The sequence below is a fragment of the Hyaena hyaena genome, unplaced genomic scaffold, assembly GCF_003009895.1.
Source record: "Hyaena hyaena isolate Hyena2069 unplaced genomic scaffold, ASM300989v1 scaffold_253, whole genome shotgun sequence".
Classification (NCBI taxonomy): Eukaryota; Metazoa; Chordata; class Mammalia; order Carnivora; family Hyaenidae; genus Hyaena; species Hyaena hyaena.
In genome coordinates, this window is record NW_024080887.1 from 351,214 (window position 1) to 368,485 (window position 17,272).

A 17,272-nucleotide genomic window follows, 5' to 3' on the forward strand; every position below is an offset into this window, starting at 1 on the left:
AGTCTTTGACCTAAATGCATCTGGGCAAAACATGGCAGAGTCCCCTGCTCGCGGCCTCAAACATGGCAATGAACTGCAGGCTGTGAACACACTGCTCCCAATGGTATTGGGGTGTTGGTTGGAGTTGGTCTGATTTGACTTAACCTGGTTATTAGCTTTTGCTCATTTTTTCTTCCTCTCCCTCCCTTCTGTAGACTCGAGGCCCTACTCCTTAAGTCAAGCCCCTAGTGTCTTTCTGACTGGGATGCGGAAGTCAGGAAACAACACGCACGTGGTCATCCCACCCAGGGGCCTCCCAGGGACGACTGCAGGGCAGGGCTTCTGGGGGTGGTCCTCCCACGGGGCCCTCTCTCAGGGTCCTCTTCTTGATGCCTTGCCAGACCTGGATCTTCCCCTGATTTTATTTTTTAATTCCATTTTATTAAAATACAGAGTAAACAATTGGGAGTCCATTCCGGGACTCAGGGTATTGGCCTCAGTCATTGTGAAAACCCAAATTCCAACTAGGGCAAGTCATTCATGGGAGAACTCAGAGCACTTGAAGCAGCAGTTTGCAAAGTGGTTTTTCTCTTTCTTCATGATTGACCAACCAGATCTGACACAGCCTGAAGATTATGTGTATGCCTCATCAATGGTAGGGTAGTTTAAAAGGAGGAGGAGAAAGAGAAGAAAATGGTCTATTCTTTTATTTTCATAAAGTATTATGTGCTAATGCAGAGTCCATATTATTTAAGGCAACAGAAACTCACTCTTCTTTTTAGTTAGGGAGGTGGGACATTTACAATTATATAACAGAGCTGGGTCTTTCAAAGAATTTTTGATTTACTACGAGACCACAATTGAGTGGTCACTGGAGTCGTTAGCTGAAGAAACTATAAAAGGAATCCTAAACGGTATCTGTTTCCAGTGTCAGGAAATACAGAAAGTTGTTATTCTAGACGTCTGTCTTAAGAGGGAAAAAAAAAAAAAAAAAGCAATGACAATTCACCATGCACCTGTAAGACAAAATGCTACAGGCTTAGGCTTAAAATATTCAGTATCGTTTAAAGATGTTGTCATCTAATTCTTACATTGAACAAAAATGACAAAAACGGTTAAGTTAAAAAAAAAAAACAACAACAACAACCACACTCAATGTGGTTTTTTTTCCTTGCAAAAGAAAGATCACCAAGACCACATGTATAACAGAATCATTTCACTGAAATTTCAATTAAAATTGGAGAAGGATAAAACAGAATCCTCATGCTTTTAATTTCTGGAAAATAAACATGTAATATGTTCCTCAAACTCTTGACAATACATGTTAACTCCCCAAAATAATATCTCTCATTCCAATTTGTAAATGATTAAGAAATCTTTAAATAAAACATAAACTGAAATTAATCCATAGAACAACTTGTAAATTTTTAAAAATCTAACTGTGAGATGCAAGGGGGGCACTGAAGTGTCCTTTAAAAATAGGCCTATAGTGGGAGGGAAAGGCCTTTACAGTTTAACTCAAGATTAATGAGGTGCTGACACATTCATGCAGGAAAGGGGACAGACAGACCTGCCAAATCTTCAACCTTCCCAAATTTTGTCAACAAAACACAGCTTGAATTTGGGACAGGTAAACATGGAAAATGATTTTACATTTGGACTCAACACTTCCCTCTCTAACCCCTTCCTCACTCTCCTACCTAGGGAAAGAGATGAAGAGAATGTAAGAAATAGTATACTTAAATTTTTATGGTATCTGTTACAATTAAGTCTTTCCATTTTAGAATTGTACTTTCCAGTACAGTAACTACACATGTAGCTATTTAAATTTAAGCTAATTAAGTAAAAATTTAAATTCCATTGTTTCTGAGTCTCCATAGCCACCTTTCAAGTGGTTAGTAGCCACACATGGCTAGAGACTACTTTTGGGCAGGACAGATATAGATCGGGGCGCCTGGGTGGCTTAGTCGGTTGAGTGTCCGACTTTCGCTTAGGTCATGATCTTGCGTTTCGTGGGTTCGAGCCCCGCGTCGGGCTCTGTGCTGCCTGCCAGCTCAGAGCCTGGAGTCTGTTTCAGTCTGTGACTCCCCCCCTCCTCTGACCCTCCCTCTCTCTCTCTCTCTCTCTCTCTCTCCTAGAAATGAATAAAACATTTAAAAAAAAAAAAAAGGACAGATATAGATCAATTCCATCATTGCAGAATGCCCTATTGGGCAGTGCTTCTGTAGAATAGCTTTGAAATAAATTATTCCAATTTATTTGTGAGGATGTCCAAGTTATATCCCCTAAAATAGGTATTAGTCTAAGTGGACATGTTTAAGGTTATGTGCAAGTATATTTTTATCACTAATTTTTTTAGAATTAATTTTCTATTTAGGGTATAGGCTTCTAATACAGCAATCCATATATGTACTGATGAACCCCAGGGTGTTCCATGGTCCCTTCTATCTGGGTCCAGCCCTCCAGGTGAGAGCTCTCAGCATGAGAGGATTAAAGACAGAGAAAGAGACAGAAAGAGAAATCTGCAGGAACCCATGGACTTTAGAGATTTTACATTAGCATTTTCAGTTTCTGGTCTCTCCTCAGTGGCTCAGAATCTCCTATGTTTTATACTGGAACTAGATATCCCTAAAGATTGTTATTTTTTTAAAATAATTTTACCCTCTCAATTTAGAATTGGGGAAAAAATCAACACAAAATTTATGTTTCTGGACTCCCAATCTTTCCTAGGTAATGTGACTCTAGCCAGGTTAACTTAGCCATAAGCCACAATGTTCCTGCCTCTCCAGCAGAAATAATAATAACAGTACCTGGTTCAGTGAGGCTTACAGTATTTAAAGTGGCCAGCATGGCTCCTGGCTCATAGTGAGTATTCCACAAATGTTAGTAGTAGTAGCAGTATAGTTGCTGCTTTGCTGGTGATTCTCCACAAAAAGTTCAAGATAATGTGTTGGGCTGATCATCTAAAGCCTAAAGAGGAGTCAATATAAACTGTTATCTTAAATAAAAGGATCCAGAAACTATATCTAATATGTTCACTGCTTTATCAGTCTAACAATGAAATCATACAATTTTAAAGACCTTTGTGCTCACAAAATATAATTATATCATTTAGGCCTAGGGTGAATTGCAAGTTTTACTGGTTTACATAATTTTACTTTCTAGAACCCATTGGCATCTTAGCTTGTTATATTCTAGGCTTGAAACTGAACCAAATCTTACTGCTTTGAAAATAATCTATAATTTAGACATTTTATCAATTCAGTCTAGTTTCACATGAATGACAGGTTCTCTGGGAGTTTTGTTATTGTTATTTCCTGCTATCATTCTTCAGGCTGCCCCTGTTTTCTTCATATCAGGCAGGAGACCTTGTATGTTCCAACCAAATTATCTAAGATTCAAGAACCATCATCTCTGTCTCATGAGCAGATTTTCAAAAAGATGAAAGTAGCTAAAATCCAGTCATGGGTGGAAGTTCACATTAGCAAAAGTAGCAGTTCATGTAGAAGAAGAATTTATAACAAAAGCAACAAAAAGAGTTGAAATCTGTATTTTTAAACATATCCAAAACAAATATGGAATCAAGGAAAAGATTAGATCATAAATATTTTCAATACTTAAATTCAGAATATTTTAGTAGCAAGTACCTCCCTCCAAAAGGTAACTGCTTAAACAAATTAATTTTGAATGATTATAAAATTTAATTCTTGGTTTTCAAAGTTGATATATGGTAACCCAATGTAAGGAAATTGGTGATAAAGTTGGTTTGTTACATGGCTTTCTTAACTCTTGGTTTAACTTATTCTATGTCTGTATTAATTTGGGACCCCTAAAATAAAGCATTAATACATGAGCTTCAAGTACATGGAATAGAAAGGCATTAAGCAACATTCCATGGGCTAATACTCAGTAATAAAGAGAAATAAAGTATTGATACACCTGGATGAATTTCCAGAGAATTATGCTGAGTGATAAAAGCCAGTACCAAAAGATTACATATTGAATACTAAGAACTTATTTCCCTCCACACCCCCTCAAAATTTACATGTTGAATTTCTAATCCCTGGTACCTCACGATGTGACTGTATTGGAGACAGGGCCTGTAAAGAAATGATTGAGTTAAAATGAATCCCTTAGAGTGGGCCCTAATTTCATCTGACTAGCATCCTAAGAAGATGAAAATCTGGTCACACAGAGAGACACCAGGGTGCACAGGCAAAGGGGAAAGACCATGTGAGAACACAGCAAGAAGGTGGCTATCTACAAGCCAAAGACAAAGGTCTCAGAGGAAACCAACCCCACTGACACCTTGATCTTGGACTTTCAAGATCCAGAACTGTGAGAAAATAAATATCCATTTTTAAACCACCAAGTCTGTGGTATTTTGTTATGGGGGTCATAGAAAATGAATACCCTGCATAATTCCATAACAACACAATTCTGAAATTAAAAAGTTTAAAAAATGGAGAATAGGTTAGTGCTTGCTAAGGGTTAGGGACAGAGGGAAGGTTGATATAGCAAAAATATAATACAAGAAATGATCCTTGTAGAGATGACAATGCCCAATATCTTTACTGTGGTGATAGATCCACAGACCTTACATGATAAAATTATACAAAATGAAAAGCATATCCATATGCAAATGACTGCAAGTAAAACTAGAGAAATTTGAATAAAGTGGTGGATTTGTCAATGTTCATATCCTATATGAATATTGTATAGTACTATATAATATTGTACCATAGTTTTGCAAAATATTACTATTGTGGTACTGGGTAAAGGGTACACATGGGATCACTCTGTATTATGTCATACATCTACATGTGAATCTACAATTATGTTAATAAAAATACAACTAAATAAAAGGCATCATTAATCAAGATATCCTTTTATAGGTGAATGGATATACAAACTGGTAATCCATAGAAAGGAATATTATACAGCAATAAAAAGAAATGAGCTATCAAGTCATGAAAAGACATGGAATTTTAAATACATAGTGCTAAATGAAAGAAGCCAATCTGGAAAGTCTATATATTATATGATTCCAACTATATGACATTCTGGAAAAGGTAAAACTATGGAGATAGTAAAAAAATTAATGGTTGTCAGGAGTTTGGGGGGAGGGTGGGATGAATAAGTGGAGCATAGAGGGGATTTTTAGGGCAGTGAAATCATTGTGAAACTGTAATGGCGGATACATAACATCATGTATTTTTCCAAACCCATAGAATACATAACGTAAAAATTAACAATAGTTTAAACTATAAATTTTATACTATGTTATCAATAATGTATCAATATGGCACATCAATTGTAATAAAGTATTAGACTAATGAAAGACATTAATAATAGGGGAAATGGGGGGGGGGCACCTGGGTGGCTCATCAGTTAAATATCTGACTTCAGCTCAGGTCATGTTCTCACAGTTCACAGGTTCAAGCCCGGCACTGGGTTCTTTGCTGTCAGCACAGCCCATTTTGGATCCTTTCTCTTTCTCTCTCTCTCTGACCCTTTCCCACTCGAATGCATGCATATGGGCATGCTCCATGTGTGCTCGCTCTCTCTCTCTCAGAAATAAATAAACATTAAAAAATAATAATGATAATAGGGGAAATGGGGGAGAAAAATTGAAGGAGTCTTTGGAAACTCACTATACTTTTCCCTCGTTTTTTTCCGTAAAACTAAAACTTCTCTGCAAAATAAAGTCTATCTCATCAAACTTTTACCCTCAACTCTATACAGCCCACAATCTCTACTCTACTTGTCTGCTGAAACACTCTTTACAGATTCCTCAAATATTAGAGTCAAAAGGACCAAGAAATCAGCCAATCTAGTAGCTTCCAACTAAGAGTTTTCAAATATAGTAATAGGAACAACACTGCAGAGAGGGTATCCTAAATTCACCTATAGGAAGATAGCATGCTATTAGTAGATAGCATACATTCAGTAATTTTCCTTTGTCAATATAGGATCAAAGCATGTGCATGTGGAAGCACTGGTTATCTCATGCCCGTGAGAGAACTCTGAATTGATGGAGTCACATGCCTTCAAATAATTTTAAAACGGAGTGTGATTCTTAATAAATGCCATTAGGATAAAAGAAAAAGAGTCTGTCACATAAGATTCATAGGAAAAAATGATAAAAGAAATTCTCAGTAGTTATGACTCTGCAAATTTGTCCAACACATCTTTTTTAAGGCTTGGAAAACTGAGGCCCAAGAAGTTTAAAAGCATGCTCAAGGTCATAAGACAAATTAAGAGCAGAGGCAAGCGTGAAGGGAAACTTTCAGACCTCAGGTCCAGTTCTCACCCATGACAGCCTCTGGACTCTTACAAACTCCTGGCCTAAGTCCTTTCTCTCCTGAGTCTGCTGGTATCTTCCAGTGTACATCTCTGGGGTATGTGTGATTGACTACACTTTAAGTATTATATACAGAAAAATGGTCTGCAGCAGTTAGGAGTTAGGTCTTCATTAACTCTGTCCTTTAAAATATCCTTGACTGATACCGAATGAGATCATTTCTGAAACCTGCCTGATTGCTAGTTTCTATCTGGTTGAAAGATCCCAAATAACTCATTAAAAATTATGGAGGACGCATGAACCTACAGGATGTATCAGAGCAGAACTGCGGGAGAATGGGAGTGAGTAACTGAATTAAATCTACTCTTTAAAGCTCAAGGCAAAAATATCTCCTCTTTGAACAGTAGAACAGACACTTCTAAATCTTCAGAGACTTACACTAAACTAATTTGGACCTTTGGAAACTAAACTCCACTCTGTCTCCCGAACTGTGACACGTGCTCACATAAAAGCTCATCAGTGACCTGAACCTTGCTCCCCTCTCTGTGGATCAGGATACATTTGATGACTCTTGATGGTGTCATTGGCATTTAACAGGTGTTCTCCATTTATGCATTCTCACTGGTTATTTCAAGCAACAGTGAACCAAAACATACAGAATTGCCGTGTGTGTTCTCTACCAATGACTCTATGACACACGAACATGGGAACTGGGAGCAAGAAAATAGCATATTAATCAACAGCTCAGATTCTAGGGTCAGAACTGAATCTGAACTGCAACTCCATCACTTACCAGTTTGTAATCTTAGATAAGTCAATTATAAGAATAAGTTATATGCCAACTATACTCCAGGCATTATTCTGTGTGCTAGAGAAGCAGCAATGAACGAAGTACTTAATGCTTATCAGGGACAGAAAGGGGTTTTTCCAAAACTAAGTAAACAATAAAAGCAAATTTCTGAATGTGAAAAGTTCCAAGAAGAAAATAAAATGGGGATGGAGTGATACCTAGGTGAGATCTATTTTTGATTGGGCGATTAAGGAAGGCATCTTTGAGGATGTGACATTTTAGCTTAAATCTAAGTAAAACAAGTAGCCAGCTATTCAATGAAGTGGCAGAAGAATTTCGTAGGAAGCTAGAATAGCAAGTGTAAAGATCCTGCGGCAGGAATGAGTTTGGTGTATTCAAGAAAGAGAAATGAAGGAAAATAAGGAAAGCTAATGTGCTTGTTTGGAGCAAAGTAAACAAGGGAAGGAGCAGAGGAAAAATAAGTAAGATTATCCATGCAACACACCTTGTACAGGGTCTCACACATACTAAGAGCTCTGTAAGTTACAACTTAAAAAGTGATAGAATGTACGACTATCTTTTGTTGGTAAGTCTCAATAAGTATAAGCATCCTCAGAACCAATATCCATTGGCAACATTGATCAAACCAAACACTTTTAAACATCTATCCTTTAATGTATTTTACATTTCTTCAATAGCGGCTGTACTTAATGTAGAAATTTATTTCCCCTAAGTGCAGAGCCACCACTCATCAAATGCATTCATAAGGATTCCTTCTCAGTGATGCATATTTTCTGCCAAGGCCCAGCATAAGGCTCATGCCAAGATACATATTTGCCCAATAAGCTGTAATGGTTTAATATATCAGGTTGAAAATCCACCATTTGTATTTACCATGTTATGTGAATTAATCCTGTATTCTGAAACTATCATTAGAACTGCTTTCAGTATAATTAATCAGTGTGGTGCATCTTGAAATTATTCTGTAGGAGGAGAGTGATTGCAGCTCGGGCCCCTAGGATTCTGTTGGTAAAGAATTTAATTGCAAGATGTGCTATTTGTCAAAACAATATAAAACAGGAGGTGGGGGACAGTGGGAGAAAAATAAAAAGGATACGAATATTTCTTTCTTTATTTAAGTCCCTTTAAAAGCAGACTGAAACTGCAGAGGTATGGCATGTATTTTAAGAATCCTCTAAGCATACCCTATAATATATTGATTCAGAGCCTCTGTGGGCTTTTGAATAAATAACAAGGATTCTCCAAAATTTACAGAATTCACAAAAAATAAAAACAGAAACAAAAACAGAGAGTTGCCTTTTACTGTCATTCCTCATGTCACCACTTTTAAAAGAATACATTTTTTGGTGGGAATTTGGGATGAGTAACCTGGTGGTTTCTCCTGGTGGTTTCCCATCCCCCACTCCAAATGACTAATGAGTGAAAGAAGGTTGTTTATCTCCTCCAATAAACATGAAATAAGCACGAATTTAGAGCTTGCTGTCCTCTCTGCTCAGAAAATTCTTCTGGTGTTTCTCAAGATGGTTTATCCTTATCTGTTAGCTCTGATCTTAAATGTCATCTCCTCACAAGTTTTCCCTGGTCAACCACTTTAAATTAGGTCTCTATCCCCCATTCCACATATATTCTCTCTCATATTATTAATACTCTTTATTTGAATAATGAAAATTTTTAATGATTTGTAATTATTAAATTGTATACATTGTAGCAGCAGATGGTAATGGTTACCCACACATCCATTTCCTCTCTTCCTTGGGTTGTACAAGTAGATATTTGCAGGTCTTTCTGGGGTTATATATGGTCGTGTGACAGACTTCTAGCCCATAGAACATGGGCAGATGTGACAAGGGTCATTTCTAAGACCAGGTTTTTAAGAAGTCTATGTACTCTTTACTCTTTACCTGGATGGATGGAGACAAAGAGGTTCTAGAGAATAGTAGAGACACAAAACAAAAAAAGCTCCAGTCCCCAAATCATTTCATGTATAAGATCTGTCTACCAACCAAGAACACCTGCCTTGTACCGTTATGTGAGCAAGAAATAACCTGTTATGTATGAGCCATTATATTCTTTGTTCTATTTATTATAGCAGCTAGTATTATCCTAACTAATAGACCCCAACTAGAATATAAGCTTCATTAGGACAAATACCCCATCTTTCTTGTTCATCATGATATACTCACCATTTACTACATCAATAAATAATACTGAGTGCATGCATGCATGAAGGAAGGAATTTATCTTAAATTTATGTTCATATATAGTCACAGATCTAACATTTATACATGAATATAGATTTGTAGCCGGTGGAAAATTTTTGTTGAAGAGATAAGATGAATTTGGAAATTATACCCGTCTCCAGGTATTATGGCACCTACTGTGATGACAGCTTGTACCCAATTCTTGTTCCTCCCCTCACCACCCTCATGCTGCCAGCCCCAACAAGGAAAGCTATTGATAAGGATTTAATTCTTAACCTGAAATTGTCTAGCCCCTGTCAGTTAGAAACCAGACCTGTGACATGGCTTTAACACCATCCTTTGACATTAGCATCTTTTTAGTGTCAAGATGAAGAAACAGGCTCCTTTAGTCAGTGAATTTCTCCCTGTCATGAGCTGTTTCCATCCTTGCTTACCCCCACCTTTTCCCTTCCTTCCTACTTCCTCACACCCACCAGAACTGAATGAAGCCTGTATCCACTGTTGTATTGAAGCAAGTTTGTTACCCAAGCCACAGCCCGGGCATTTCAAAAGAAAACATTCATTGTAAATTAAGGAGAAGAAGGAAAAAATATTGTACCAGATTTTCTACAAGGTTTATTCCATAATGCCTTAAAGTATGAACACAGCCAAGCTCTGCAGAAAGTGATTAATTTCTTGAAAACGCTAAGGTCACACTAATTGACATGACCTGTGTAATTAAGTAGTCTCTGTTTACACACCAGAAGCTCAGCCGCTGTGAGGCTGAGTTTGCTTGACAGAATGTCTTTACATGTCAAGAGATCAACAACCTTTCTCATGTCCTCCTCAGTCACCTACACAGGCCCCTGATTGCTGTTCAGAGGAGACGCACTCTGGCATGGCTGTATGAAGATCAGGCTGGCCTGGTGAGCATACAAAATGAGATGAGAGGAAAGCAGCATCCATGACTGTTGGAGAGAGCCCACTTAACAGTCAGGAGAGCACATTTGCCATCAGATGTCTCTAGGCCTTAGGTTTTCGATATAACTGGGAAAAGTCACATTGAGGTGTCAAGGGCAGACCAGAGTTTTCTCATGCCCCAAAAAGACACATTCTCATTCCTCCTCAGAGGCAACAGTAACATCAAACCAACTTCCTAATGGTACACTATGAGAGAAATGAAGGAAATTATACATCTTATTCCCAGGCAACCTTCAACCAGTGTCTGTATGACACCTCTCTGTCAGCCAGGATAGCTGCACAGAAGACTGATCTTTCCCCTCTTGGTTCAAGATTTGGGAACTGCAGTATGATTTCTTCACAGAGTACTCTGAGATATCAGGGGCTACTTTACTTATGTTCCATCTAGGGGATGGGTCTTTCTGGCTCTGGAGAAGTGGCCAAAACCTCCCTAGGTTAAGTGAAGCACAAGCAGTCTTCTGAGTTATAGCTTCTTTTTCTAAAGTTCATACCAGTAAAAATTGGCCAACACTGTAGCTCTGTTCAAAAGCAATGCTCAAGTTCTTCTCCTTTGATGCAACACCACACTCTGCCTGATGAACTTTGGTGGTATTCCAAAGTTCTTCATGCAGATGGTATCTTTAGGTCTACTATACAGCAAACATCTGGCTTTCCTAAGATTCCAGCACACATTTGTGGGTAGCCACTGTGGCTCTTAGATGTTGAGAGACATCCTTATTTTCTCTGCAATAAGTGTCTTCCTACATATTCTGGACAAGTTCTTTACTGTTCTACAATATTAGATAACATCTGAGTCAGACTGATGGGTTGAATCACTGCCTCCTCATTACTTAGTAAATTTGTGATTTTGAGCAAGTTCCTTAACCCCTTTAAGCCTCAGTTCCCCATTTGTAAAATTACATTTTATAAATATATTTGTACATTCCCAACAGGGATATTGTGAAAATAAAATGATAACTCATGTAAAATACTTAGCACATTACCTCTTATATAATAAATTAGCTTTATTATCATCATCATCATCATCATCATCATGGCCAATGTCCATAGATGTACATCAAGATACACATATGGGCATGTATATTTATACACACATAAGTAGAACACACTGAATGTAGACAGAAGTATAAATAGTCATTTCCACAGCACTTAATGTAATCAGAAGTAAACCAAGATAAGGAACATACGAAGAGAAACCAACTTGTGGTGAAAGCACAAAAAGAAGAAAAGAAAGATGATGACAATGGAGTTTGGGGCTCACTGAGTGAAAGTTCCTGGAAGTATCCAATAGGCAACTGGGCAGCTAGGTCTGGATCTAGATGTCAGGTCTGAGGGAGTCTGACTCAAGAGTTCTGAGTGCCTGACTAGTGGTTAAGATGCTGAAAATGGAGAAGATACTCAAGAGAGAAAAGATCTGGACCTCAGAAGAAAACTTAGGGAACAGCAACACTTACAGGAGAGCAAATAAAGAGTATCCCTTGGAGAGGGCTGAGAATGAATGTATGTTGTTGTGGAATCCAAGGAAAAGATGGATTCAAGAAGGATGGAAGGGCTTCAAGCAGGAAATGATTCAGAGAAACACAGGAGGAAATAGTCATGAAAGAAAGAAGGCTGGGGAAAAACAAGAAAGGTTCAGTAGGCATATTTGAGGTGTTACTTTAATTCTATTGAGGTAATTCATCCATTCTCTAATTGCATAAACACTCATGTGTCTACATGCATAAGACCACGTGCTAATTGTGGAAAAAATGATAATTAATGAGGCATGTAAACACACACAGATACAAAATAAAATGAGTCAGTGTTTGTTCTGCAGCAAGCTCCCTCTACTCTCCTAGGAAGTGACAAGTGGGTGATGGGAACAAAGCAGGTTAAATCTGATATCCAGTATGGAATTTGTCCTTGCTGATGGGAAGAGCTCTTCTTCAATGCAAAAACTGACTCTGTGGTGGCCAAAGTTACTGCCCATATTTAGAGGAGTCTACCTACTTTAGGACAGTTGGAGACTCACAGAGAAGAGTATACGAATTTGAAGGACAGTATGGAACTTGTGTCAGGCAGCTCTCATGCCCTATAAAAGAGAGCACTTCTTAGGATGGTTACACTGTCACCAGGAAGAGTCTGTCAGAAGTCATTAGGTATAAAACTGAACCAATGAATCTCAACAAGGGGCAATTTTGCACACCACCCGAATCAGAGAACACTGACAAATGTCTGGAGACATTTGGGGTTGCCATGACTGGGCTAGGGGCTGGAAGAGTTTCTATGGATAGAGGCCAGTAACAAAGTGTTAAACATCCTACAATGTGCAGGACAAATCTCCCCTCCCCCACAACAAAGGATTATCTAGTCTAAAATGTCAACTGTGCCTAGGTTGAGAAACCCTGTACTGAAATAATGACCCAGTGTTAGTTTCTCAAAGTACCTTCTCTAAAAGCTTACATTTATGTTTTACCATTTACAAGTTAGTTATGCATACAAAATGTTATCATTCATATGTTGTGAAATAAGCAGAATGATAATTTTTACTCCATTTTAGAGTTGAGGAAACTGACGTTTTTCAGAAATTCAGTTCATGCCCCCTTATCTCACTAGCCCTTTTACTAAATGAAGAACAACAATTTTATCTGCAAAAATAAAGCTTTCTAAACACTATGAAAAATAACAGACTGGGTTTCTCATCCCACATAAGAGCTACATCCTATAATTTAAGGCTTTTCGACATTTTACTAGCAGACCCTGTAAGGGAAAACAAGGCCTCAGAAGTCTTATACAAATACTCTCTTAGGTTCCCAATGTCACCAAAGTCTACCTTTGAACTCTGATGCCCTCAGAAGCACAAGAAAGTTGATCGTGATATTCATAAGTCATGACATATGTCTATTAGACATGTTTATTAGACATGAGTTGGTTCATGCCTGAATATGCCTTGTTCCTAACCCAAGCTTGGTCAAGGGAGAAAGATGGCTCATCTCGGGGCCAAAGCAAGCTGCAAAACAGTTTATAAGGAAACCCAACCTCATGTTTAAGGGCACTGAGCAACATACACCTAGTGGTATCACATGTTTTGTTTACCAGCAAAGCTAATTAATGTAGAGGAAACTCTACACACAAAAAATCCTATATGGGAAAGAAAGCATTCAAGTCTACCAACGTGGGGTGGCAGCTAGACAGGAGAAATGTTTTCCAGAAACTAGGAATCCAGGAATTCTCTTCTCTCAGCTCTGTCAGGACAAAAGGTGGCAAAGCCGAAATGATTTTACAAAAATACTTCAGAATCTTGAGAGACAATGTCTTCTTTCTACTGAATTTGTTCTTTCCTGAGACTAATAAGTCTCACCTCTCAAAAAAATCATCTTGGAGGCAAAGAAATCTTGATCTCTAAAAATCAATGCTTGGGGCACCTGGATGACTCAGTCGGCTAAGTGTTGGATTCTTGATTTTGGCTTAGGTCATGATCTCACCGTCTGTGGGTTTGAGCTCAGTATCATAGTGTCAGTGCAAAGCCTGCTTGGGATTCTCTCTCTCTCCCTCTCTCACCTGTCCCTCCCCTGCTTGTATTCATTCTCTCTCTCTCTCTCAAAATAAAAAAACATTAAAATTTTTTAAAAAATAAAATAAAATAATGAAAATCAATGCTCAGAATCATCCCATCCCTTTCTCCCATCAGCAAATGTGCTGCTAAAATTTTTCAAGATCCTCTCAAAGATCATACATTTCAATCTACACTTCAAACTGACTAACTATACCCAAGAATTTACTTTAAACACCATACTGTTTTCACTGAAAGACCATATGGACATATATATCTCACTCTTATAGGAAAACTAACATTGGTCATGCTAAGAGCCATAGAGTGAGATGGAAAGCAACACAAGTCTAGAACCTTGCTTCTTAAAATGTGGTCCATTGCATTGCCATCACTTGGGAGCTTGTTAGAAATGTAGAGTTTCAAGCCCACCTGAGACCTCATTAGAAGTTTAACAAGATCCCCAGGGGGTTCTTGACACTTTTGAGTTTGAGAAGCACCATTATCTAGAACTTAGCAACCTTTCCTAAAACCCAACTATCATTTTGTGTCTTCGAAAATAACACTTTACTTTCACATCTTCTTCCATCAGTAAATGTATAATTGTATGAGGTGAACATACCACCCACACATGGTGGCAGATCTGAATGCTGCTTGAGGACTTTCACACGTGCTGTAGAAGGACATTGCTGACAGAACTGAGCGTCACCAAGATTGCTCTACATGTTTCCACTTGCATCAGTGTCCATTTTTAATAGACAATTACTTCAGAGAACTTACAGGATTGCAAGAGGAGAATAAAGAGAAAGGAAAGACTAAGAGGACATAATTCTAAAATAGAATAAAGCTCTTACTTCACAGTTTTCTACTTGTAAAACTTTAGAAAGAATGCATCATTTCTATGTACTTCACTTACCCTGAAGTGGTTTAAGCCTAAGAGCCCCTTCAGGATGTCAAACTAGGCTCAAAGGACATCACTGCCTCAACCAGTGAACGTAGGTGGTTCAGTCCCAATTCTTCCTTCATAAAAACAACTCCTAGAGTGCAGAGACCTGGGGGACCAGGAGCCTCACCTGCTTTTTCCCTCTAGGGAAATAACTAGATTCTATATCTTCTTCTGCCTAAGACTTTTTTTTTTTTTTTTTTTTTTTTACCCTCTCCTGATATTCATGCCATTGTCGAGATTTAAGAAAGACAAGATAAACCCACCTGGAATCTCCTCATGTCACGTGGATTTCCTGCATTCTTTAGGCAATTTTGGTTACATTTGAGGAAAAATTTCAAGAAGAACCTGTGAAGAAACAAATGATCATGGTTAGCATCTCAGTCCTGACATGGAAGGGGGGGGAAAAGTAGTAAGTTGTATCTGGTTGTGCATTCTATTCTCTGCAGATTTTCTGAAAGATTTAGAATGGTGTTAGAATCAGTATTTGTTTAAAGTTTTAGCCTTTGTTTTGCATCAGAGCTGGACTTTCTCTCTGAAGGAAACACTCAGTGCTGCCAACAGATTTCACAAAAGAATTAAGCCTCCAAGGAAGTATTTTTACTCAGACAGAGGGAAAGTCTTCACCGTAAGTTAAGGTAGGTTCCAATTGGGTATAATTGCCTGAGAATTACTCATGGTCCCCAACAACATGTAATTTAAGCCCCATAAATTCACAGATGATGAACCAGCAAAATGTACACTGGATGAATATGAGGAGATGGTAAACACTTTTTATTTTAGCATCTCCAAATAAAATCTCCTAATTAGTAGTACCCTTGAGAAGTAGGTAAGATTCACATACTGACTGAAGTCCTTTGACTTCTCAAGTATTTCCTGTATGTTTTTCTTACACTGTCTACTACAGACAAAAGCTATTTGTGAATGAATCAGAACCTCACTGCCACCTTGGTCCTTGAATTGGTTTTAGGGTGAGATTTATGGGTTTTATTTGCTAGGGTGACCAGAAGTCCCAATTTGCTTGGAACAATCTCAGTTTACACCAGCTATCTTAGTGTAAATATTAATGATACCCACGTTAACTCTCAGAAGTGTCCTGTTATGGATGATAAATTAGATGGTGACTGTATCACTTTCTGAGTTATTTCTTAAGTTGCAGTTGTTAAAGTCCATCACAGAAAGACAACAGGTATCAAAGGTGTGCTATTAGGAGATTCATGCTGGCAATCTATGTGTTCTTCATTTGCCCATGTTTAGGGAAAGAAGCATTTTATTTTATTTGTTTTTGTTTTTTATTTATTTTTGAGACAGAGAGAGACAGAGCATGAGTTGGGGAGGGGCAGAGAGAGAGGGAGACACAGAATCTGAAACAGGCTTCAGGCTCTGAGCTGTCAGCACAGAACCCGATGCAGGGCTCGAATCCATGAACTGTGAGATCATGACCTGAGCTGAAGTCAGACACTTAACCCACTGAGCTACCCAGGTGCCCCGAAAGAAGCATTTTAAAAGCCACTCTAAGTTCTTCATTTCCTTTTACTTTTAAGCTTATAGAATTCAGTCCCAAATATTTTCCCAAAACAACATAAACACTAGTCAGTTAAATTCTTATGGAGTTTTCTTTTCTTCACCTTTCTCCCACTTCAAGTCACCTTTTCCCACACTAGAGTACAAAATTCCCACCTCAATACACACAATCTGTGAAGAACTATCAAGCCATGATGCCTCAGTCTGAATTTAGCTCTGAGCACAAAGTCTATCAACCGAATATCACGGGGTCCTCAGTAAGGAGAATATACCACAAAGTCACAGCAAGTTTAACTGGTTTCTGAATACTGAACTGAGAGAGGTCCCAGAAGAATCTCTCTCCTCCCTGGTCTCTTAGAGTCTGGCAACAGAAGAATATGGTATGGGAGTAACTCTTTGAAGAGGAACAATAACTTTGTCAACTAAAAGAACATTTTAAAATACACATTATCTTCCTGAAATGACTCTTTCAACATCATGCACCATTCAACCAACCCATCAATAAAAAGAAGCCTCTGAATAATCATTTGCCCCTACTTCCAGGTTCTCTCCATAGAGGCCAAAGTTTATCAAAACTTCGTACAAGATAAATGTCTCCCAGAACACTGCTGAAGCCCAAATGTGTAAAATGGAATCCGGCTCTGGCACCCCTCTCCCAGTACAAAGAACAGCAGTCATTCCCTCCGGCAGTCAGCTGGTCCTATTCATGTCCCCTTTCAATAGGGCAGACTTGGGAAGGGAAAGACATTTCAGCACTGTCCTTTCCTCAGAGCTCTCAGAAGGCAACTGTTGGGTGGCCCTGTGATCACACATAGCTTTCAGAAGCTGAGGTGGCAAGTTCAGGGATAGAAAGGCTGCCATCTTGCTGGTGTTTAAGCCAAAGGCACCTGAAATGTAAAAACTGGCTGCCTCTCTCCAGCACAGCTAGTTGGAAGGGCATATTTAAAAGCCACGCCAAGCCCCAGGAGAGGACTGATTGCCATGAAACTGAGAGTGAGAATCAGTGCGGTACAGAGGAAAA

At 38.4% G+C, this 17,272-nt stretch overlaps 1 protein-coding gene across 1 annotated transcript in view; it reads right to left on the reverse strand.

Annotated features, from left to right (window-relative positions):
• EBF1 (EBF transcription factor 1) overlaps window positions 1-17,272 on the reverse strand; it is a 424,741-nt gene that overhangs the window by 128,659 nt on the left and 278,810 nt on the right. The window contains exon 12 of the mRNA XM_039245352.1: window positions 14,994-15,075. Coding sequence (XP_039101283.1) covers window positions 14,994-15,075 — 82 coding nt within the window. The remainder of the gene's footprint in view (window positions 1-14,993; window positions 15,076-17,272) is intronic.